Source organism: Agelaius phoeniceus, chromosome 8 (assembly GCF_051311805.1).
Source record: "Agelaius phoeniceus isolate bAgePho1 chromosome 8, bAgePho1.hap1, whole genome shotgun sequence".
Classification (NCBI taxonomy): Eukaryota; Metazoa; Chordata; class Aves; order Passeriformes; family Icteridae; genus Agelaius; species Agelaius phoeniceus.
This window is the reverse complement of record NC_135272.1, coordinates 14,114,447-14,137,474: the sequence shown is the minus strand read 5'-3', so window position 1 is coordinate 14,137,474 and position 23,028 is coordinate 14,114,447. Positions and strand designations below refer to the sequence as shown.

The 23,028-nt window shown below is 45.8% G+C and overlaps 1 protein-coding gene across 1 annotated transcript; it reads left to right on the top strand.

Moving 5' to 3' along the window:
• The first annotated feature begins 7,288 nt into the window (after positions 1-7,288).
• Positions 7,289-22,943, top strand: RNF2 (ring finger protein 2). Its single transcript, XM_054638429.2, has 7 exons — positions 7,289-7,527; positions 15,498-15,586; positions 16,196-16,356; positions 17,606-17,821; positions 18,600-18,872; positions 19,737-19,908; positions 20,523-22,943. Exons 2-7 carry the CDS (start codon positions 15,500-15,502, stop codon positions 20,622-20,624), a joined length of 1,011 nt encoding a protein of 336 aa, XP_054494404.1. The 5' UTR covers positions 7,289-7,527; positions 15,498-15,499; the 3' UTR covers positions 20,625-22,943.
• The last annotated feature ends 85 nt before the right edge of the window (positions 22,944-23,028 follow it).

The window sequence follows — 23,028 nt, the reverse complement described above, 5'->3', positions numbered from 1 at the left end:
AAACACATATGTTCCATCCTTTCTTGAGGTCACTGCTGAAGTTCAAGTAATGGAAAAACCAGATGAGTTAAAAGCAAACCTCCCTAAGCTATATTTGAAACACACAGCTCAGGGATGGCCTTGCACAATTTAAGCAGCCTCTGGAAAGCGTGGCACAATCATCCCCTGAGCTTCTCCATTCAGGGAAACAGTCGGGTTGAGGATCACAGGCTGTGCACAGCTACAATACAAGGTAAGTCTGAGCTACAGGAAATCTTCCAAAACAAGATATCAAATCTTCTAAAATAAGGTATCAAATAGAGAAGGAATAGTCATTAATTTCCTGTAGCAGATGCTTCAGCAAAAAATCATTAAAACATATCCTGATTTTTTCCTCGGTATTTTTCCCCGTTTTTAAAAATCCTCCTGCCCTCTTGTCTTTTTGCCTTCTCCTTATCCTTGTCTCCTTAAAAATATACTTTTGGTCACTGCTTTTTAAATTTTGATCTTTACACTACTTGTAAAGATCAGCACAATAGACCAAGTCATCCTCACACTTATTTACCTTTTGCACGATTTTCAGTGCAAGCACAAGCCTTCGATGATTCCAGGAAAGGTTCTTGGTTGGGCCATTCACTGGAAGAAAAACAAATCTGTTTGTCTTTGCAAGAAAAAAAAAAAAAAATCTGATTATATCTGTCTCGTGCTCCACTAGAGGGCACCAGATAATTATCTTAAATGTCACCCAGGCGGCTGTTGTGTGCAGGCTGTTAATTGCACCTAATTAGCGATCAGAAGATGTATTAATCATCTACAAGTCAGGCCTCAATACAGAAACACTCAGTGGCACCGTTGCCATCTACAATCAGCCTCCAGCTCCTATTTGGGTCCCAAGAAGTTGTGTGCAGGTATTGCTTCTCCCTCCTGTTTCTAACCCTGCTGCTGTGCTGTCTTGTGTCACACACCTAAAATATTGCACATATTTAAATATTGCCCACAGCCCTAGGTTGAGAACAGCCTAACAGTGCTAAATTTGTTTTCCAGGGCACAGCATGTTCTTTTCACCTCAATGAAATGTTCATCAGTGCAAGAAACAACTTTACTGTGGGTTAGTCTCAGCCTGTAGTTCATCCCACAAACACCTTATACGCCTCGTAAATCTTTGACTTCATCTTTGCAACACCTTCTATGTAGTCATTCCTTTAAAAACCATTTCCAAACATTGTATGGAACTTCCCTTCATTTGTCAGGCTTTAAATAGCCTTGTTTCCTTACTGCAGAGAGCAGGATGTTGTTTGCTGAATGACAGATTAAAAAGTTGTAAACAGGGTTTAATCAAGTCCCTATTTTAGTTCAAACCACCTCTGCTAGGCACCAGAGCTGGAGAATTCTGCTTTCTTTGCCCTGACATTACTTAAACCCTTCTGAAAGGATGTGCAAAACCTTCTGAGGAAGCAAGGTAAAAAACAAGATTTCTTTCCCTTCAATCCACTTACTATAATAAAAGTAGTAAACAAAGTTACAAGGAAAACCAGTTTGATATCAAAGCTGGATTCTGTCTTACTCACTGCCCCCTTTGCAGAGCACAGAAACAACATTTTCTTGCTCTCCCCAAGTTACTTATAATGAGATCCCACTCTTTGGCCTTTATCTCTGGGCCCTGGGTTTCTGGGAATGGAAGAAATTAGCTTATCTTTTGCAGCCTGAATTTGGAATATCCATTGGCTACAGGGGACAGACCATGCACACAGCACCCCTCAGGGAGAAGGCAGCCACGTGCTCAGTGTGCTACTCCCACCCTGTGGAACAAGCTGCCCATATTTCATGGCTGGGAAGTCCCACCTGTGTTTTGTAGTGGCTGAACAAAAAGTTTTAGATTAGTGGAATTAATTGTCTTGCTGCATTAAAGGGATATAGGTACAGCCTAAAATAAAAATCCCAACAAATCAAAATATTTGTAATAAGCGAATTATCTGATTAAGTGATTACATGCTCTGTCATCCTACAGCTGTTAATACACTATTGTAAATATCAAATGTAGAATTAATACCAGGCATTAAGTGCATGCTACCCCTCTCCAAAAGCCCAATTAAGCATGTGTTTACAAATGATGCCACTAATTATCCACCTCTTCTATTTCAGTCAAATGTTTTAATGTGCCTTGGAGACATTTCAAAGCTAAGGAGACATAAAATGTCTTCTCAAAGAATCATACTCTGAAAACATAGTGAATTTCTGAGGTAAGCCCTAAGGCTATACATTTTGTAAACATGGTTTTTTTCAGTCTAAGTGTGTTTGAGGTTTTGCCTCGTGACTGTTGAAGAATGTGAATTTCAGATGCCTTTTCAGTTGCATGGCCATTTCTGTGATTTGAGGATGTGCTACTTGGAACTATCCTTCATTTATTAAACTGGCATTTGATCACTGCCTGAAACTTCACTTTATGAAACAGATAATAAATAGTATCTTGCAGCTACTCCTCCAATTCTTGGCCAGTTTTGACCTCTGTTTTTATTTTGCTGATACACTCACTTTCTGAATGCTGCTATGAAAACACTTCTGAATTACTACCAGTTCACTGATAGCAGTGTCCTGCTGTTGTTCCCCAGCTGTGGTTGTGGGATTATTATTATTATTGTTATTATCATCATCATCCTTCTGTTTTGTTATATTACAAGTTTAGAGTTGAGATATTTGAGATATTTATTTCCCTATTTGCATCAAAGAACTTTGCCTGGCACTGTTCCCATCAAAGGTGGAAGATTTGATGTCCCTGCTTGCTCACTGCCTGAGCAGTGCATTTCTCCACTAAAGCTCTACTGGGATCAAGTACATTGAAATTTTTGGGATACACTGGAGGGGTAAAAATAAGTCTTTGACCCTTCCTAAATGAGATCTATTCTTTTACTACCTGCTCCTATCTCTTCCACTTCCAACTCATTCTGGATTTACCAGCTGCTGTTTTTGGCAGTATCTTTTCCTCTAGGGTCACCACTGACTGTCCAAATGCTGGCTACAACATACTGATTTTAACTTTATTTTTTGAAAGCAAATACTTAATAATAGCAGGGCCTGAATGCTGAAGAGCCTGTAATGTCTCATGCCAAGCTTCTTTTCCAGAGGAATACAGCCAATAGGATGGATCCCTAATTTGTACATTTTGATCCTTGAGCAACATGGATTCTGTTACCATTTGCCTTTATTCATGTAACCTCTGTGAGTAGTTAACCTGCCCCAACTCTCTCCCTCTCTCTTACTTTGTCTACAAGCCTCAAAATAAAGCCACAATCTGCAAAGTTCTGCAGATATATCACTGGGGTATTATCTTGCAAGTCTCTTATGATCCAGAAAAGGGCTTTTCCCCTTGACTGCCACTGGACATTTTGACCAGCCTGCTAGAGCTCTGCAGGAAGGAGAGGCACATCACAGTTACCATCACAAAACCAATCTCTGCTGAGAAATCTTGGTTAATTTCCCTTCTTTCCCATTCATAACATCAAACATTTTTCATTCAAGATCCTGCAGCTTGCTTGCTCTGCTTTATTTTTAAAGAATCTAAATCTTAAACTGTAGCAAAGCCATTGGTCCTGAGCCAGAGTTGGTTCAGAACAGCCTCAGTGCCTTTTCCTCCTGCCACACTGTACCTGAGTTGATCCTGAGCAAAGCTGCTCTGCACACAGTTTGTACCCTGCACAAAGGGTAAATGCCTCAGAAATCCCTCCTGCTCTGTCTGGCATAGGAAAAGGATTCTTTTACTACTGCTAGGGCAGACCTTACCTCATCCTACCAATGCCCATTTAGTTTTCCTTTGCTATCATTTATTTATATCCTTATCTTGCTTTACTGTAATGTACCACAGTGGAGTAATGCACCAACATGGACATTTTCTCCTGATTTTCCCCATCTTTTGCCCCCTATTTACAGTTCTCTGCCTTCAGATTTTTACAACATGAGTATTTTCTCTTCCTTCTCTCTCTCTATGCTGGTTTCTGAAAGGAAATGAACAGGCGACCTTCAATCACTTTAACAGGTAATAAATATTTTACCTGAAAGGACGACATGGAAACAACATGTCTCAGTTGACTGGAGTAATTTTCTTTACTATTATTTTGCTGCTGCAAGGAGCAGAAGAATTGTTTCCATTACAGCAGGAACAGTGGAAAGCAGAAGCTGATGAAAGCTCTCTCAGCTCTCATGCTGCATGGTTTTGTTATCTGCTGCAGAGAACAAAAATGCTCCCAACACAGAGCATTGTATTGTATTGAAATACAATATTATCCATCTCCCAGGCTTTCTTGTCTTGCACACAAGTGCAGAATCACAGGATGATGGGATGGATATCTTGGGCTGGAGGGGCCCTCAGAAGTCCCTGTCCAAGCTCCAGCTCAGAGCAGGTCAGCTCTGGGGTCAGACCAGGCTGCTCAGGGCTTGAACTGCCTGCATTTGGAAAACTTCCAAGGATGGAGATGGCACAACTTTGCTGGGCAGCTGTGCTGCTGTTGAGTGTCCTCATGGGGAATAGGCTTTCCCTGTATTCATCTAGAACTTTCTTGTTTTGGCTTCTTGTCACCTCTCACCTTGGCTCAATAACCTAACAGGAAGGGCTGGATGTGTAGGGTCCCCAAAGCCCTGCCTGCCCCAGGCTGAGCAAGCCCTGCTCCCATGGCCTTTCCTCCCAGGGGAAGTTTTCCAGCCCCAGCCATCCTGGGGGCCTCCCTTGCCTTCCCTTTCTCCAGTCTGTCAAGGCCTTTCCTGCAGGGAGAGCCCCAGACTGGGCAGAGTACCAGGATATGATCTGGGGAGTGCTGAGCATGAGGGACATGGTCCCCAATCCCCTGGCCATGGCAGCAGTGTCCCTGTGCCAGCAGGGCTCCTGCTGGGGAGCACAGCTCTGCATCTGCACCACAGCTGCCCTGAGCACAAACCCTCATGCTGATGGCTTGGCAGGAGGACAGCCTGCACTTGGAAAGTACTTGGCAGCCTTTTCTCACATCCTTAAAAGCAGCAAGAACACCACATTGCAGAGGAGATCCATGGTGCCACTATTAAATCATACAGGAAATATAAAACAGAATCAGGCCAATATTCCTAGAAATACTGAGAGCTGGACACCATTAGCACAGCTTAAATGTGTTGAATTTCTTTTTGTGTCTCTTTCAGCAAAAGGTTCCTAGAAATGTTTACAGTCTGTTAATTTACATGCCTGTGTATAGTTTTGCACTTTACCAGATTTCTTCCTGTGAGGGTGGGTGGGCCCTGGCACAAGGTGCCCAGAGAAGCTGTGGCTGCCCCTGGAAGTGTCCAAGGCCAGGTTGGATGGGGTTGGGAGCAACCTGGGATAGTGGGACATGTCCTGCCCATGGCAGGGGGGTGGAACTGGATGAATTTAAGGTCTCTTCCAACCCAAACCATTCTGGGATTCTGTGATTCCAACACTTGCACTCCATCTGCCTTTGGAGATCTGCCTTCCTGACAACTGCATGCTCTCATTTTGCAAATCTTATTTTTGCAGCATTAAGCTTTTCTCACATAGGACAAATTTTACTAACAGTGGTACATTAGTATCAGAACTTCTTCACTTACCTCAGTGCTGCAGTCAATTAAGAAAAGAAGCAATTTTTATCAAAGGGCACTTCTGGTTACCACAATAACTTGCCAGACAACATTTTCCTTTCCTTGGCACTGATGAATAGCTGAAACTTCAGAAAAATTTCAGTCATTAGTTCTGACTAGTGTCATTCTAAAGAGAGGAATGTATCAGAATCTCTTATTCCATTCTGTACCTGCTTTGAATTTTAACACTGAAAGAGCTCAACACAACCCACTTCAGAAAAATAATTCTTTAAGAAACCAAATCAAGAACAAGGACTCTTAAATCCTGTCCACAGCTGACTCCCTCTGGGATTTATCTGAGACATTTGATCACTCTTAGAAAACAGAGATGTTTTTCCTGACTAATTTATCAATGTCTCGTAAGGATCAATTATAGAGGCCACAGTATAGGTCACAAGGGGTCCAAGGGAATGCACCCCATAAAAAGCTACTCCATAAAAAGTAACTACTCCATAAAAATAGTTATCTATGAATAACCTGACTTAGGCTAGAATTTCTCAAAAATATGCGAAGTTTTGCAAGGAGAGGTGAAGGTCCAAACCAGGACTTTTAAAATATTCTAAGTATGAGAACACGAACTAAAACACTCTGGGAAAACTTACCATGCTCCATACTGAATTGCTTTAAATACCCCGTATTGAATTGCTTTAAATACTCCATATCGAATAATCTTAATTATGTTGCTGCATGATTAAAGACTGAAGTATTAATTCAAACTCACGTCTGATCTCTGTTCACTTTTTACTCACACCAGATTTAATTACACTAAGTGCACTGCCTTGCTATCGCTATAAAACAGTTAATGCCAAGACCAGTAAAGGCACTTCTGAAAACCCAAAGCTCATAAAACCAATTTTAACTTACCAAGCGTTAAAACGCAGGCACGGGAAGACAAACGTTTATTTCAGATCAGGACCGCAGAGCGGAGATGCTGGAGAACACCTGAAGGTGTACCGTGAACAGAAACACCGCAAGACCCGGTTCATCCTCTGTCCCCTGGCCTGAGGGTGTGGGGATGGCGCTGGGCTCGGTGCCTCCTGCCCGGGCTCAGCGCTTCCCTCAGCCTTCGGCCTCCGGGCACGTCCCTCTGGGAGCGGTGTCCGAGCGCCCCGGAGCTCCGGGAGCAGAGCCAGCAGAGGCCGTGCATTCAGCCTCGGGGCAGCGCGGTGGCGGAGCCGGCAGCCGCCCCATTCCTGCGGCCCGCAGGCTCACCCGGACCCCGGGGACAGCGGGGGCTGCTCGGGCCGGCCCCGCTGCGGCCCAGGCACCGCCGCCCGCCCGGCCCCGAGCTTGCCTGAGGGAGCCACAGAGTCACCGGGGCTGGAAAACACCTCCAGCACCATCGAGGGCAACCCGTGCCCAACGTCACCCTGTCAACCAGGCCGTGGCACAAGTGCCACAGCCAGCCTGTCCTTAAACACCTCCAGGGACAGTGACTCCACCGCCCCCCTGGGCAGTCAGCCCTCTCCAATGTCTAATCCCAATTTCCGGGAAGGAATTTCTCCAGATGAGCGACCTGACCCTCTCCTGGCGCAGCTCAGCCGCCCCCGACCGGGGAGGGCGGTCAAAGGAGAGGGGCAGTGGTGCGGAGGGAGCCCCGCAGGACGCGGTGCCGCATCCCGGGAACGGGAAACGAAAGGGAAGGGAGAAGGACATGGAGCACTGGCGGCGGCGGGGCCGGAGGTGTGGGCAGGGCGGGGGAAGCAGCGAGCAGCCCCGGCGGCCGCCGCGCCCCGGCCGTGAAGGAGGCGGAGGAGGGCGCGGGGCGGCCCGGGCGCGGCGGCCCCGTCCGCGCTCCCCCTGCCCAGCCCCGGCCATGAATATGTAACTCCCCTCTATTTCCCGAGCTCCATTGCGGAGCTGCCGCTCGCCATATTGTGCTGCGGGGGCTGCGGCGGCACTGCCGGCCACGGACTGAGGCGGCACCGGCGGGCGGTGAGCGCGGGACCGGGGCTCTCTGTCCCCGCGGGAGCGGGGCGGGTGCGGAGCCGCGGGTGCCTGGGCGCGGTGTCCGAGAGGGGCTGACCTCGGGTGGGGAGGCGGCGGGGAGGGGGTCGGGGTGTCCGGGAGGAGCCGTGGCCAGCGGCTCCATGGGAGCCTGGAGTCCCCGTTGCCCGCAGGCTGGCTGTGCTGGGGGGCCGCGGGACACCGAGCCGCCCCCTGGGCCGGCGTGGGGCTGCCGAGCCCGGAGCAGCCGGGGTATCCATCTGTACACACATACCTATATGCACGCAGCTATCTCCCTATGCGTGTACGTAGGGATGCATATGAGATGCATGTGTGCAGCCCGGGAGCTGCAGGCAGAGGTAGAACGCGGCTCCATCGCAGCCGCAGTAGCGCAGCAGCAGCAGCCGGTGAGCGCGGCACCGGCGCTGCCATCCCCGGCCGGGGACAGCTCACGGACACGGCCCCGAGCCGCTCCCGTGGCTCTGCGCATCGCCCCCCTAAGCTATGCGATCCTGGTGTGATTTATAGCTCGGCCTTGCCGGTCTTTTGTCTGTCCCGGAGCCCGTGCCGAGCTGGCGGGGCGTGATGCTCACAAACTGGGGCTGGGAGCCACCCGGCTGCTCCCGGGAAAATGTCGCTTCTCGCAGGGCAGCAGGTGCAGAAGGACGCTGTGCCGGGAGCTGAGGATGCGTCTCCTCCCTCCACATCGCTCCCGCTGCTTCCCGTACGAATTTAGCGCTTGCTTCTTGCCAAGTTTTGCATTCTGCAGGAGCTCTTCTGGATCGCTCGCCTTCCTTGCACCAACCCTATGGCACCGTGTGTGTATAAAACGAGCACTGAGCAATATTCTTCCCGGGATTTTTGTAAGCTGTTTGTTTTTCAGACCCTCTTCTATGGAAAATAATTGGATCAAGTGCCTAATTCCACAGAAATCCAGAGGACAGCTAGTAGAGAAAGATGATTTCCAGTATGATAATTCATAATCCTGCCCTGTTTGGAAGTGGTTGTAGCTCTGTGTGATAACTGTGCTCTGCACGTGGGCTTTTAAGGATTAAAGGGAATTGCTTGCGTTTGAAAAACTGACTGGTGTGCAGGTGAAATTATTGCTTGGGGAGAATTCTTTCGTCAAGTGTCATTCATTCAGTGACAAAGACTTGATTTGTCATAGGAGTTCCCTGCAGAGGTGCTCTGATTTGTATTCATCTGTGTTTCCATTAAAAACTTGTGTAATGAGATAATTTGACTTTCTTATACATCATGTCAAGCTCAGAGCTGACATTCAGCTGTCAGCGAAGACAGAGGCGCTGGCTGTGACAGCAGCGGATATGGATAAGCAGTATATTTTGCATTAAAATATTTGTTGGAAGGATTAGCTTTATTGGAGATGGGAGGAATTTTTGCTGGACAGCACGAGCTGCAGTGTCAGGTACAAGTTTGTGGCAGGGTGTGACTGTGACAGTGCCTTTCAGCAATGACAGACAAATCGAGAGCATCTTTAAACCATTGCCCCCATGAATTGTCACTCACAGTGCTTAATAATATTGTTGTCTGCATTCAAATTTATGATAATAGAGGGACACAGACATTGGAGGTATTTTTTCACTTCTTCAGTGGCTAAAATCGTTGGCCTTTGGCTTCAAAGCTCTGAAGCACCAGCCTTGCTGCAGCTGCCAAGAAAAGCACTTTCTGTCACGTCTTAGAGGTGAAATAATACGCAGGTGCCAACAAAATAAATTGCATGGGTTTCCCTTGGTCAATGATGCTTTGTGTTTTAGGAGTGATGAGTGGTAATGGGTTGAGTATAAAGACTTGGTTGGGTATCTTGGGTGATTGGAGCAGAATTCTGGCATTTTCAGTGCTCTGCTGTCATTGAATAGAAATACAGGCTACAGGAAAGCCATCAGTCTTATATGTGAAATAGACATTGGGCTAAGTGAATTTCTTCATCGTTCTTTTAACTCTTTCCCTTGCTTATAAAAAAAAAAGTAATGGGGGAGAGAAAGGAGCTTTAAAAATGAGACTCCCGTCTGTGACTGCTCAGTTGTACTTTTCTTATGAGCACTGGATCTCCTCTTACTGAAGCACCAGCTCTAGGAACATGCATGAAAGAAGCATTGGAGTAAAGGAATTCCTTCCACTTTTTTTTTCCTTAAATACCTTTTACCTATTTTTTTTCTGAATAGGTCAGCAGTTTAATAATGATGCAGACAGAGAGTAAAGAGATTGGTGAAGAGATGCTGCTGAGCCTCAGCTTGCTTCTGCTTGGTTTTCTGTTGATTGAAATGACTGGCTGTCAGAGCTGACCTTAAATTCTTAATTTTCGAAGGAATGAGCAGCATTTGATATTATGGAGCTGTTTAGACTTGTTGCAGTGGAGAAATATTTTAGGAATTACCCCTGTCTGCTTTCCCCCCACTTGTGGATCCTGGAGCTCTCTTGCAGACAGCGGGGAGTTAGCAGTAGCGCTCTGCTAACTAATTAAAACCTAATCATTCTTTACTCTTCACCTCTTGGGGGGAACATTGCACTGTTTTGTGTAAGTATTGGTTTAAACTGTATTAAGTGTTGCTCCTGTAGTACTGTTCACAAAATGGACAGTCTTACTTGTGGGGGAGTCCTTGAAACACAAATTGTTCTTTGCTGTTGCCCAGCTTTAGGTGAGAGCTGCCCGCTTGCCAAATTCACTGTTTTGCTTTTATTATGTTTATTGCAGCTATTAAGTCAATCAGACATAAAATTGCTTGAGTCTTTTTGTCTCTCAAGTGTTGTGGGGGAGTTTATTTTCTCTTTATTAATAACCAAGCTGTCTTTTTGTTCTCATCAAGAAAATTCTGTCGCTGTTGGCTGTGGCTTCGCTGCCAAGTGGGAGAGCAATCCTTATGGCTCTCTAACATAGCTCTTGGGAGGAACCTGGAATTCTGCACATACCTCTGGCAGAACCAGTCACAGCATTTGTGAAGACGCAAAAGATTCTGAATTGTAGTGCATGCATGTTCATAGAATTTTTGTTAAAATGTACAGAAAATATAAAGGCCACAACAGAGGTACTGAAATAATTAAACTTCACCTTACTGATTGAAGTGCTCAGATCTTGCTTTTGGCAGCTGTTACTTCAAGGACACAAAAAGAGAGTGGTTAGCCTCAAAAAAATGTGCCAGCAGAGCAGGGCAAGGAAAAAATAAAAACTAAATCTCATTAAAAATATCCTAAGGCAACACATATCATGAATTGTTTGTACAGTTTAGTTGCTGTGACGGATTCAACTTCTGGAGTTTGAAGCTTTACTTTTGTTTGCTCCCAGAAGTTTTCAGTCCTTTATCCCTCCTGTTCTGATCTGATACAGCACTGAAATGAATTTTAGAAAGGAGCTTTGGCTTTTCTCCTTCCCAGCTAGTGATTAATTCTGAAGTCCAAGGTTAATTTAAGAGATAAAGAACTTCATTTTTGAAACTCACCTGGGTAGTCACACACATACTATGCAGTACCATGCTTGATAATATGAAAAACTTGGCGTAAAATTCAACAAGCAGCAGATAAAATCACGATTCTACTCAGTCCCCCAGAGTTCTGCTTAATATCGTTGCTTCACAGGGCTAAATTATAGCTTGGTATTGGCTGTTTTCCTTTTTATATGAATTCTTGGCTAAGTTCTTTGGCACATTTGAGGTCAAGTGTTTGCCTGATCTATTGACCCACGTGAATAGTGAAAAGTTGCTGTTCCTGTAACAGTTTTAGGTTTTGTTTCTACTCCTGGCAGAAGGCATTAATGTTGTAACATATTTTCATACTACTTTGGATGAGATATAGGTGATGTGAAAGGCTAAGTTCCAGGATTTGAGCTCTAATCATTAAAATAATCTTACTGCCTGATGCATTAGAACAGTGGGCGACCTTTGCTTTTGTGTATGTGTGTGTACCAAAACCTGAAAAGTTTTCAAATTGATCATTTAAGATTAAAAAAATAAGTCTAGGCTTTGTAATTTAGGAATAGCTTGGGTTTGACATGAGATGAGTTTGAGCAGGTGAATTCTGGACACCTTAGAGGCAACTGATGATATAGATAGTTCTCTGGAAATGTCATGGTATTTTTATGTATTCCAGTTTTTCTAGCTGAGGAGATGTCTCAGAGGATAGGATACAGAACTGGGGATGAGGAGCTGACACTGAGGACTGAAGGTTATTGACAGGAATGAAGGGATCTGGGAGGTGGTGTGAAAGGGCCAGATGCATACAGAGTACAGACCTCGTTAGAATAAACTGAAATGTGAGCCTCAGCTCCACAGGAGGGATGTACCTGGGCTCAGGGTGCTTCAGTGCTGCTGTGATTTCCTGCTGTAAATATACAGAGAAGCACCAACCTAAAATCAGTCACATCTTTGTGTCATGTCTGAAAGCACATGGCTGTTCCCAACACTCATAGAACAGCCTGGAGGTTGATCAACAGTTTAATTTGGTACTTTATTTTCCCCTGTTGCCCTTGACATCTAAACCAGGAGGATTATCTCCCTTTGGACACTTGTGTCAGCATGGGATTCATGGAGCCTTTCCAGAGGTGTCCAGATGCACAGCAGATGGTTTGTGTGAGGTCACACTCCAGTGTCTCCAGGCCAGGAGCAGCAGCTTGACAGCCAGGTTGGAAATGCTGCCCAACTCCATGGGTTGATCCATCTCAGGCCAGGGAATTGTGAGTGGCTGTGAGCTGGAAGATTCCATACCTCAAAGGCAAAACACTTTCTTAGGAGAGTAAGTAACAGCCAAGAAGCTGTAAAAGACCATGTGCTTCCAAGGTTTCAGAAATGCCACTATCATTTTTTCCCTCAGTCAGATGTCATCACATAACTTCAGAGTGAATACTAAACATACTAGATTATAATCTAGTACCAGTTGTCCTGGATTACAGCTGGATGTAAAGCTATCTGAACTGCCAGGGAAGTGCAGGGGAGGTTAATTCCTTCAGATAGTACCTTCCAGATTGTGTGGATTTTTTTTTAAATCAAGCTCTAAGCCAACAAGTAAAACCAGAAAAAACCTTAAATTTCAGAATGCTTTAATTGAATAATTTGAAATGAATGATTGAGTTGAGCACTCTGTGAAAACGTGCAGTCTGTTCCCAATACTAGTCATAGTGTGAGAGTAAAACTTAAAGCTCTAAACCTGTTAAATTTCCAAGTAACTGCACTATGAATACCTGTTTTTAAAGGAATTAATCCTGAGGAAGAAAACCCAGAAATGGTTGAAGGTGCTGTTGAATTTGGCACACTGAATAGAGGTCTGACTGTCTTACTGTTTTAAGTCCAAATATTTACCTTTTACAACTTGGAACAGAAATCAGTTATTTCTAAGATTTTAATACTCTCTATAAATATGTGTAATCCTTTTTTTTTTTTTCAAGAGCCTGATGCAATTTTTTTCCTCATAAGTGGTTTTTTTTTTCATGAAAGTATCCCAGAAAGTTGAATGGGGGTGGTGTGGTTATGGTCACACCTGAGCTGGGTTTGTGGGTTCTCTCTCCAGCTGCTTGGTACCACTCCAGCCTTTCTCTGATCTCAAGGTGTGCTGACACAGCCACACTGCAGATGCTCTCTGGCCTTTGTCTGGGCTAAAACAGGCCCTGCAAAGCATTTTGGAGCATAATCCAGGTTGTGAGGCATCCCTGATGGCATCCCCTGCTCCCTGTTTAAAGCAGGACCACCATCAAGGTTAGTGCTGGGCTAGAGCTCAGCAAATGTTACATATTCAGACCTGACACTTTTCAGCAATAAGACTAAGCAGCTTTTACTCACTAGTGGATCTGAGGGTGGAAACCTGTGAAAGATAAGCTAGGAAGGGCAGGAGCAGAGAAATGGTGGTGCTGAGCTCCTCCTTTGGCTGCCCAAAGATCTGGCTGCTCTAAGTGCTATCAGCTGGATTTTATTTTTACTGGACAGTTTCAGGAGTGGGACATCCAAATTTCTACCCTACTTCAGCCATGACTACGTTGGAGTAAATAATTAAGTATATTTCAGTGTAATAGGTTGTGAAGTAGATGTGGTGTTACAAGTGTGGATATTAGTCTGCTGCAGTTTTTTGTGCAAGCATATTTGGAAGAGGGACATCCCAGCATAAATTCCCCAGCCAGTGAGCAGGCAGGAGATCCAAGGGCATCAGACAGGGTGTTCCTTACTGTTATTTTTCCTGTAACTGCCTGTTTTCCAGTGCTTCAAGAACAAGACTTACTTTCTTAAATTTTTAAATCCCAACTGGTTTTCTTCAGATTTGTTGAGGTGCAATACGTTGATTTATCTATCATCTCTGGCTTTGATGGTGACAGATGTGTGTCCCCTGTAATTATGGAGTTTGTGCTCAGGGTTTTTGCTGTGCCTGAAGACTGAGTCAGTCTGAAGGGTTGCAAGGGTCCATATAATATTGATTAAGGTGGTTTCCTGAATGATTGACAAGAATGGCTCTCTGGCCACAGCATTAATCCAAGCAACTACTGCTTGTTGGTGGCTCTGAGAGAGAGAGAGAGGTTTGATCTGCCAGAGGGCAGGGTTAGATGGGATATTGGGAAGAAATTTCTGCCTGTGAGGGTGGGCAGGCCCTGGGCACAGATCACCCTGAGAAGCTGTGGCTGCCCCATCCCTGGGAATGTCCAAGGCCAGGTTGGAGAGGGCTTAGAGCAGCCTGGGATAGTGGAAGGTGTCCCTGCCCATGGCAGGGGTTGGGACTGGATGGTCTTAAAGCTTCCTTCAAACCCAAAGTATTCCAGGATTCTGTGATTCTAATGAATAGACATACTACTGGATATGGCTATTTTATGTCAGGCTTTTTCCCCCTCCTTCTTCAAAAAGAAGGAAAATACCAAGTGAGAAAACTCTGATTTCTGTGCCTGGATGAAAGTAGATCTAATACTCTGCACAGCTTATCTTGCTTTTCCCTTTACAATTAATTAAAGCTTATATAGTAACCTTGTTCTCCAGAGAGTTTGGGACTTTTCATAGGGAACTTAATGAGTTGGAAAATAGATTATAATGTATGTGGTAGATGCCAATAGAAAGTGAATTTGGCTGCTGAATTGAAGGGTCTGGAAACCCAGATTTAAAGAAGGAATAAAAGCACTTCTTCCACCTACAAAAAAGGTCTGCAACTGCAGTCTTGCCACTTACATAGTTACAATTATTTTTTTAAACATACCACTCTCTGGGATAAGTTTTCCTGCTCAAGGCAGGCATTTTTTGGAGTCATAGGAAGCAATGCCTCCTCTCCCCCAACATAATAGTATTTTCTGTTCAGAAACATAATTTTCTTCTGTCATTTTGACCAGACTTTTCCCACATCTGCAGTGACTCTGTGTGGTAATATTGCCTCATATCAGACAATAATAGTAAAATTTTGATAGAACAGCAGAGCAATTTCTCTGGGTTTTTAAAATTATTATTACTATTTAAATTATGCAGTGACTGGGTTTTCTCTTGATCTTTCAAGAGAAAGTATCCTTCAAACTTCTGCTGGGCAAGCCCATGGGATGTGATTTGAAGAAGGAAAAGCCCTCGTGGTGTGCTCCAGTGAGCACATTTGACTGGTGTGCTGTGTCCTGTCTCATTTTGCCCTTCCCTCGGTGTAGGGAGCAGACCCTGCCTGACCCATGTGCGTGTTTGGAAGTGGATGTTTGAGGAATATTTTCCGCATCAGGCGGCATTTGTGGCCCATGTTCTCTGGCCTTCAGTTCTGTGTCACTTTTGTTGAACAACTGAATTGATTTTTGCCAAGTGTTCACGGCTGAGCGGCTCCCCCAGTTCTCCTGGAGTGGTACAAGCAGGGGATTATCCTTGTGTGACACAGCAGAGCCTGGTACGTGGCGGGACTGCTGTTCCCTGGAGCCTCTGCCAGGCTGGACACGCGCTGCTGTGGCTTGGGAGGGGAGAGGATCCTGAGCCAGACTCACCTGAGTGCTCAGCCCCTGTCCTTTCTTTCCCCAGCCATGTCTCAGGCCGTGCAGACCAACGGGACGCAGCCTCTGAGCAAGACCTGGGAGCTCAGTCTGTACGAGCTGCAGAGAACACCCCAGGTAATCACAGAGCTCTGGGACTGCTGGGCTTGGGAGGCACCTCTGGAGGTCACCCAGTCCCGCCCCCTGCCCAGGCAGGGTCACCAGAGCAGGTGACACAGGGGCACATCCAGGGGGGTTTGGGATGTCTCCAGAGAGGGGGACTCCACTCCCTGGGCAGCTGTTCCAGGGCTCTGCAGCTTCCAAGGAAAGAAGTTCTTCCTCGTGTTGAGTTGGAGCTGCTTGTGTTTTGGTTTATGGCCATTGCTCCTCATCCTTTACATCCTTACAAACATCAGAGCTTTACCCACTGGCAGCTCTGAACAGAGTCTGGCACTGTTATATTGATGAGGTTCCCCTCTCTGTCCTCTCTCCTCCAGACTGACCAAGTCTCCCACAGTCTCTCCTTATCAGAGAGATGCTCCAGACCCCTCATCAGCTTCCTGGCCTCCCCTGGACCCTCTCCAGCAGCTCCTTGTTTTTATTGCAGGGCTGGCAGCACTGGGGTTTTGTGTGCTTGATGTGTTTGTGTCTCGTGTCTCTTTGCTGTGTTCCCTTGGGTAAAACACGCTGTCTCCATGAGGAAGGGACTCAATCCCAGGAAAGAACCTTTCCTTTCTTTGCTGCCAGGAAGCCATCACAGATGGCCTGGAGATCGTGGTGTCCCCCAGGAGCCTGCACAGTGAGCTCATGTGTCCCATCTGCCTGGACATGCTCAAGAACACCATGACCACCAAGGAGTGTCTGCATCGCTTCTGCGCCGACTGCATCATCACTGCCCTCAGGAGCGGGTACGTGAGCACTGCCAGGGGACACTGCCAGGGGACAGGGGAGGGACACTGCCAGGGGACAGGGAGAGGACACTGCCAGGGGACAGGGGAGGGACACTGCCAGGGAGGGGTCACTGCCAGGATGCGGTGGGGATGACACTGCCAAGGCATGTGGAGGGGACACTGCCAGGGCATGGGAATGGGACACTGCCAAGGCACAGGGAGGGGACGCTGCCAAGGATGTGACACTGCTGGGAAGAGGGATGGGACGCTGCCAGAGGACCAGAAGGGGATGCTGTCATGGGTAGGGATGAATACCATGGAGGAAAGAAGGCTCGGACAGTCCATTGCACTGCAGGTGTAAGTGTCCTTGGCGGGGTTGATGTGGGACAGTCACTGTGTGCTGGGGGTTTCTGAATGTGCAGCACACTTTTTTCCTGTTTTTCCATTTTCAGCCATCTCTGGAAGACAGATCAAATTGCTTCCTTGTGAAAAATAATTTCATAATTCTGCATCTTGCAAGGAATTGAAGTCCTTTTTTGTATTCTTTTTGTCCCTTAGATCTAGTAACAGTGAAACAAAAATACACATTAATGACAAAAATGGGGTTCATTTCCCTTATTCTTTCTTTTCCTAATGATATATTTCAAATTATGTGGCCCTCAGCCACTTCAAATTATGTGTCCTGTAAGTGTTGGAAAAAATGGAATCATAGAATCCCGGAATGGTTTGTCTTGGAAGGAACCTTAAAGCTCATCCAGTCTCACCCCTGCCATGGGCAGGAACACTTTCCACTAGCCCAGGTTGCTCCAAGCCCCATCCATCCTGGCCTTGGACACTGCCAGGGATCCAGGGGCAGCCACAGCTTCTCTGGGCACCCTGTGCCAGGGCCTGCCCACCCTCACAGAGAAGAATTTCCTCCTAAGACTATGCCTCTGTATAATTTCCATTAGACATCCATTTTTTCTAGGTAAAAATCCATCCAGAAAATGAAGAGAAGGAGGGAACTTGGGACTTCTGATCTCTTCAGTCTAAATAGTTTGCTCAAACATACTTTAAAATAAAAGAGCAGCAGGGAGAGATCTGTTTGGGATCTTTGTTTAAATATCTGTAACTACCTGATGTGTCAAGAGACAGAAGCCCCTTTCCAGATTTACCATAAATTACTGTGCCTTAGCGAGCACCTTCACCAAGAATGGAAGCAACAGGGCAGAGTTTTGTTACTGCTGGAGAGTTAAGTGTTGTTTGCTTCCTTCCTGCCCACATCCAGGAACAAAGAATGTCCCACATGTCGCAAAAAGCTCGTTTCCAAAAGATCCCTGCGGCCGGACCCCAATTTTGACGCTCTCATCAGTAAGATTTACCCGAGCCGGGATGAGTACGAGGCTCATCAGGAGAGGGTGCTGGCCAGGATCAGCAAGCACAACAACCAGCAAGCCCTGAGTCACAGCATCGAGGAGGGATTAAAGATTCAGGCTATGAACAGGTACATAATCACCTTGTTTGCCTTTAGGCTAAAAATACAATGCCTGGCCTCGTGCCCTGTGGAGCTTGAGAATCTGTTCTTCCTCTGGTATCTGCCCAAACAATTTCTAACCTTTGGCAAAAGGATTTTTAACCTTTTATCTACTATCAGAAATCTCCCTGCAACTTCTGTGGCAGCCTGACAGAAACTTCAGCTTAGCTTTACCCAATTATGGCTGTCATGTCTTAGATAAGAAACCATAACACCATGAATCCTGTACCAAAATGCTACCCTTACACACCAGTAAATGCACAGAATATCAGGACTTGGGGCTTAGTTGTGACTTAATTCACAGGCTGGAATATGTGGTGTTTACACCGTGGTGAAATTCCAGATGTGCATTTAAACCTAAGAGAGCCAGCTGGGAGAGAGGCCCCAAACTTTGCATGATAAAGCATGGTGTGATTAAATAATTCTAATCACATGTGGATAATTCTAATAATATGTAATAATTCTAATCCATGCTTGGATGAAAATAATGGTCTGCAATTGCCTGAAAAACAACTGTGTGAAGTTAAAACAGAGCTAAAAGGGGTTTGAGGGACATGAAAAAATGAATAGTTCTGTCTAAGAGTATCTTTCTCTACTAAACAATTAATATTAGTAATTTTTTTAACTTTAAATCTCTCTGAAATGTTAAGTGCTTGCATGTGCACGTGCCTCACTTGGGGAGGAGGTGTGTTGTGACCTGGCTGGATTCTGGGTGGGTCAGGCTGTATCTCTACCTGTTTGTGGCCAGGTTGCAGCGGGGCAAGAAGCAGCAGATTGAGAACGGCAGCGGGGCCGAGGACAACGGCGACAGCTCCCACTGCAGCAATGCCTCCACACACAGCAACCAGGAAGCTGGGCCCAGCAACAAGAGGACCAAAACCTCAGATGACTCTGGGCTGGAGCTGGACAACAACAACACCACTGTGGCCATAGATCCCGTGATGGATGGGGCCAGTGAGATCGAGCTGGTGTTCAGGCCTCACCCCACCCTCATGGAGAACGACGACAGTGCACAGACAAGGTCAGTGGCATCTTGCCATCTCCAGGTATTCTGCTGCTATTTCCTGGTGATTTGGTTTTCCATCACTTCTTGGGGCTTCTGAACATCAGCTTATTTCAGTCATATCACACCCTGTTTAACTGTATCACAGGATGAAGTGGCAGGAACCTTAAAGCCCATCCAGCGCCACCCCCTGCCATGGGCAGGGACATCTTCCACTAGCCCAGGTTGCTCCAAGCCCCATCCAACCTGGCCTTGGACACTGCCAGAGATCCAGGGGCAGTCACAGCTTCTCTGGGCAACCTGTGCCAAGGCCAGATACAAATAAGCATTCTCCCCTTCTTTCTGTTCCAAGTCAGGTAGATGGTACTGCTCAACTATTATAAAAAATACAGTCATAAGCCGTTTTAAGCCTTTGATCACAAATAAAGATGTTTTTAAGGTTTTCTAGCATTGCAGTTCAGTAGTGGGATGATGGTGTTATATCAGCCCCTTTCTACTTACTCTAAGATTCTTTGGGAATAAACAAACCTTGTATAAGTGTCAGCAGTTTCCAGAGCAGCTTTGTGTCAGCAGGATTTGCAGGCTGGCAGCTTTTCCTGACTTTTTTGTTCATAATCCAGTCCAAGCACAGATTGCAAGTTTTGGCTCACAGCACTGAGTAGTTTTATGGTGTTTCCTCAGGTCTTTTCTTGGCTTTGTCTGCTGATGAGACATCTCTCTGTGATGTGTGTAAATCTATGCAAATCTTCAGCTGGGAACTGTCTGTAAAGGCCTTTTCACAGCTGACCTTTAATATTTGGGGCGTTGCAAATGGCTTTTCCCACAGCTGCTGCTCAGTCATTACTGACAATCTGTGGAAATTCTTCTCGGCTGCTGTCACAGGTACATCAAGACCTCGGGCAATGCCACAGTCGATCACCTGTCCAAGTACCTGGCAGTGAGGCTGGCCTTGGAGGAGCTGCGGAGCAAAGGCGAGTCCAACCAGATGAACCTGGACACGGCCAGTGAGAAGCAGTACACCATCTACATCGCCACCGCCGCCGGCCAGTTCACCGTAAGCACCGCGCCGCCCCTGCTCCAGACACGCTGCTGGGTGCAGGGGAAATGCATGGCACCAGTTATGGAGCAGCACAGCAGCTGCTCTTTGGGAAAAACTTAGTTGGTAGAAAAGGAGGCATAGAAATTAATTGGGGAAAAGGCAACAATGGCACCAACCATGACCCAGTTTACGCGCTTGAGAATCTTTGTGGTTTTTAGCTTGTAACTTGTTGTCATCTTATTGCAAAGCTCCCATAGCCTCTCAGTGATTTCTCGTGTGCAACTCCTTGCAGCACTGGCTTCTTCCTCACAGCACAGCCAACAAACTCCAACTCCCTTCTCACCCAGCTAACCCACTCTTTTGTAGCACTCATTCTTATTGGACACAGCTGTGGGCTGTTAAGGGCAGGCCTGTTCCTAATCTTTGGTGATTAGTGCAGCTGCAACTCCTCAGGGGTGAGATTGCCTTCTCCACTATCTTTATTTTCTTATATTCTATCCCCCCACAACTTGTGCCACATTACTGGTGACTCCTTCAAGTCAATACATTTAAGCATTGATTTAAGCAGCCTGCTTCACAGCACAACACCAGATTACCTAATTTATTCCTGTTTTGCTGTTCTCTTCTAGGTGCTAAATGGGTCCTTTTCCCTGGAACTGGTCAGTGAGAAGTACTGGAAAGTGAACAAACCCATGGAACTGTACTATGCCCCCACCAAGGAGCACAAATAAGTGCTGGGAAACTGGGATGGAACTAACTCTTTTTATAGCTACGACTTCTTTAATATTAAAATAAGGCACCACCAGTATCTTCATGGACAACACACGTGGTGCCTTCAAGCACTCTTACTATACTCAGTAATATGACTAGACAGTATTCTGGGCTGTATTTAATTTAGTCTTTGGGTTGGGTTTTTTGGTTTTTCCCTAGGAGACTAAATGACCTCCAGTGCATTCCAGTGTTTGAGATGCTTTTTTGTTCCTAATGCATGATATCTGATCCAGTGTTCCGGTTTGGAATGGCTTCATTTTGTCCAGGTAAATCTGGATTTCTGCTCCATCAGTTATAGTAGCCTCTGTGAAGTGTGGAGTGTTGGGTGGCCAAGGAAGTCTGTTCAATAGTAGCATATGCCAAGGAATGTGTTAAATGTTGGAATTTGGTGACTGTTACCCATCTGAAGAATTGAGTGGTAGAGAATGGGTTTGGGATAGTCTTGCAGCCAGAGGTAATCTGATTCCCTAGGAAAGGTTCATTAAGATATTTTCTTGTGAACAAAGGTGAATTTTGCATCTTGTGAGAGGTATTGCTGCCCATGGCAGGAGCTTGGACTGACATGGTGTTTAAGGTTCCTTCCAAGTCCAACCATCCTGAGATTCTGGGATTCCAAAGACAGCTGCAGTGAGAAAACTGACACTTGAAAACCTTGCTGTTTACTGGGCTTAATTTAATACTTCAGTGCAAAGTGGTTCATCAGATTGGCTTGGTTTTGTTTTTAATGGCTATTTCAGTCAAAAAACACCCAAACACCCCAAACCCATAACTCTTCCCCATGCAGGCCATGCCAGTCTTGATTCCTGCCTGGTCCTTCCTGCAATGTTGCCCTGTCCTCACAGCTGAACTGAAGGGAATCTGGATGTTTCATAGCCCTGCTCTGTTCCCTAGAGTAGGATCTCTGTTGTGAATATGCTGTAAAGAGTTGTCCAGAAAACTTTTTTGTTAAAGCAAATCCCCCAAATTCCAGCACATAGCCATCAAAATTCTTTGCTTTGGGGAATGGTGCCACCCCAGCAGGGACCTTTCCCAGTGTCAGTAGGGAAGACTTCAATTGTAAGCTGCTCCAAGATTCTACTTTTGTTACTTTGCCATAGCTTTAACAAACATGGCTTAGCACTTTGGAAGACAACTTCAGTACTTGACAAAGTTTACCATTTAGTGTCTTACTTTTAGGCTCAAGTTTCCCAGTGTGGCAGTGGGCTGTGCTGTAAGGCCCAGTAGCTGCTGGTCATTTGCATGCACCCTGGTTCTGGACCTTGCTGTGGCTCTGAGGGGGCAGCCTCACCTGTTCCACGTCCTGTCTGAAGGGAAGCTGTCACCACGAGGCTCCCTTTGCTCTAAGATTTGCTCCCGTTTGCCCCTGAGGCTCGAAGCAAAAAGAGTTGGTGGTAGGTGGGAGGCACCAGGCTTTACTCCAGTGTGTGGTTTACACTCCTCCTGTGTCCTGCCTGGACTCCCACTGGCTTTGGCATTTGATATTAAAGTATTCTGCTGCTTGGGGATTCTCCTGGGAAGGACTTGCCCTTCCCTGGCTCTGGGCTTTCCTAGCACTTGTAAATAGTGTCCCTGCTGGCTGCTGTTCAGATCAGCTTTATCCCGCTGTGGAAACTGCACAGGCTTCTTTGAGTAACTTAATTATTTCCTCTGACTGGAAAGCCTTGGGCTTTTGTGATATGAAATGGAAGAGTTCAGGCCCCAGAGCACAGAGGGGCAGCTATTAGGGACCTGTTTTTGCTGACTTTGTGAAGCGTTGCTGTATAGACTGTAGTGCATGTCCACGGAATATAATGGGGGGTGGGGGAGTGGCTGTGCTAAATGCTTTAAAGTTACTGGGGAGAACTTCTAGATTAGTGCCAGCATCCCTCCTGGGGGGAGCTGAGGGGAGGCAGTCCCTTAAGCAAGAGAGGTGTTGTGAAGCTGAGCAGTTTGTCTAGGAGCTGTCACTTTGTCTCCAGTTCTTTTGAAAAGCGTGAGAGAATGTGAAGCTTTTATTTTCATGTTGTAGTGAATTTCCTGAATATTTATGTTCTTTAAATATTATATATATAATGTAGTTGTTTGATTAAACCATTGATTGCACTGTGACTCTTTAGTGCTATAAACTATTTTATTTTCAAAATGCCATTATCTTCCCCCTTTTAAAGCCATGTTCTTTTGTAAGTACATAATGTGTGTCACGTACGGGTAAGCCTAATATCCAACTAAAGTATCTCCTATCCAACTAAAGTCCCACTGAAATGCTCAAATTGACAATAAAAGCAAAAATGTTATCAACAGTCTGTTGGGAATTGCAGTGCTGCTTCCTCTTCTGGTTGATGAAGGACCCCCTCTGGGCAGTGTTTTTGTTCATGCTGCCGTGTG

Coding starts and splice junctions, on each gene's coding strand:
- RNF2 (XM_054638429.2), top strand. CDS start 15,500: ATGTCTCAGGCCGTGCAGACCAACGGGACGCAGCCTCTGAGCAAGACC. Junction 17,822..18,599: donor AAGATTCAGGCTATGAACAG/GTACATAATCAC, acceptor GTTTGTGGCCAG/GTTGCAGCGGGGCAAGAAGC. Junction 19,909..20,522: donor CCGCCGCCGGCCAGTTCACC/GTAAGCACCGCG, acceptor GTTCTCTTCTAG/GTGCTAAATGGGTCCTTTTC.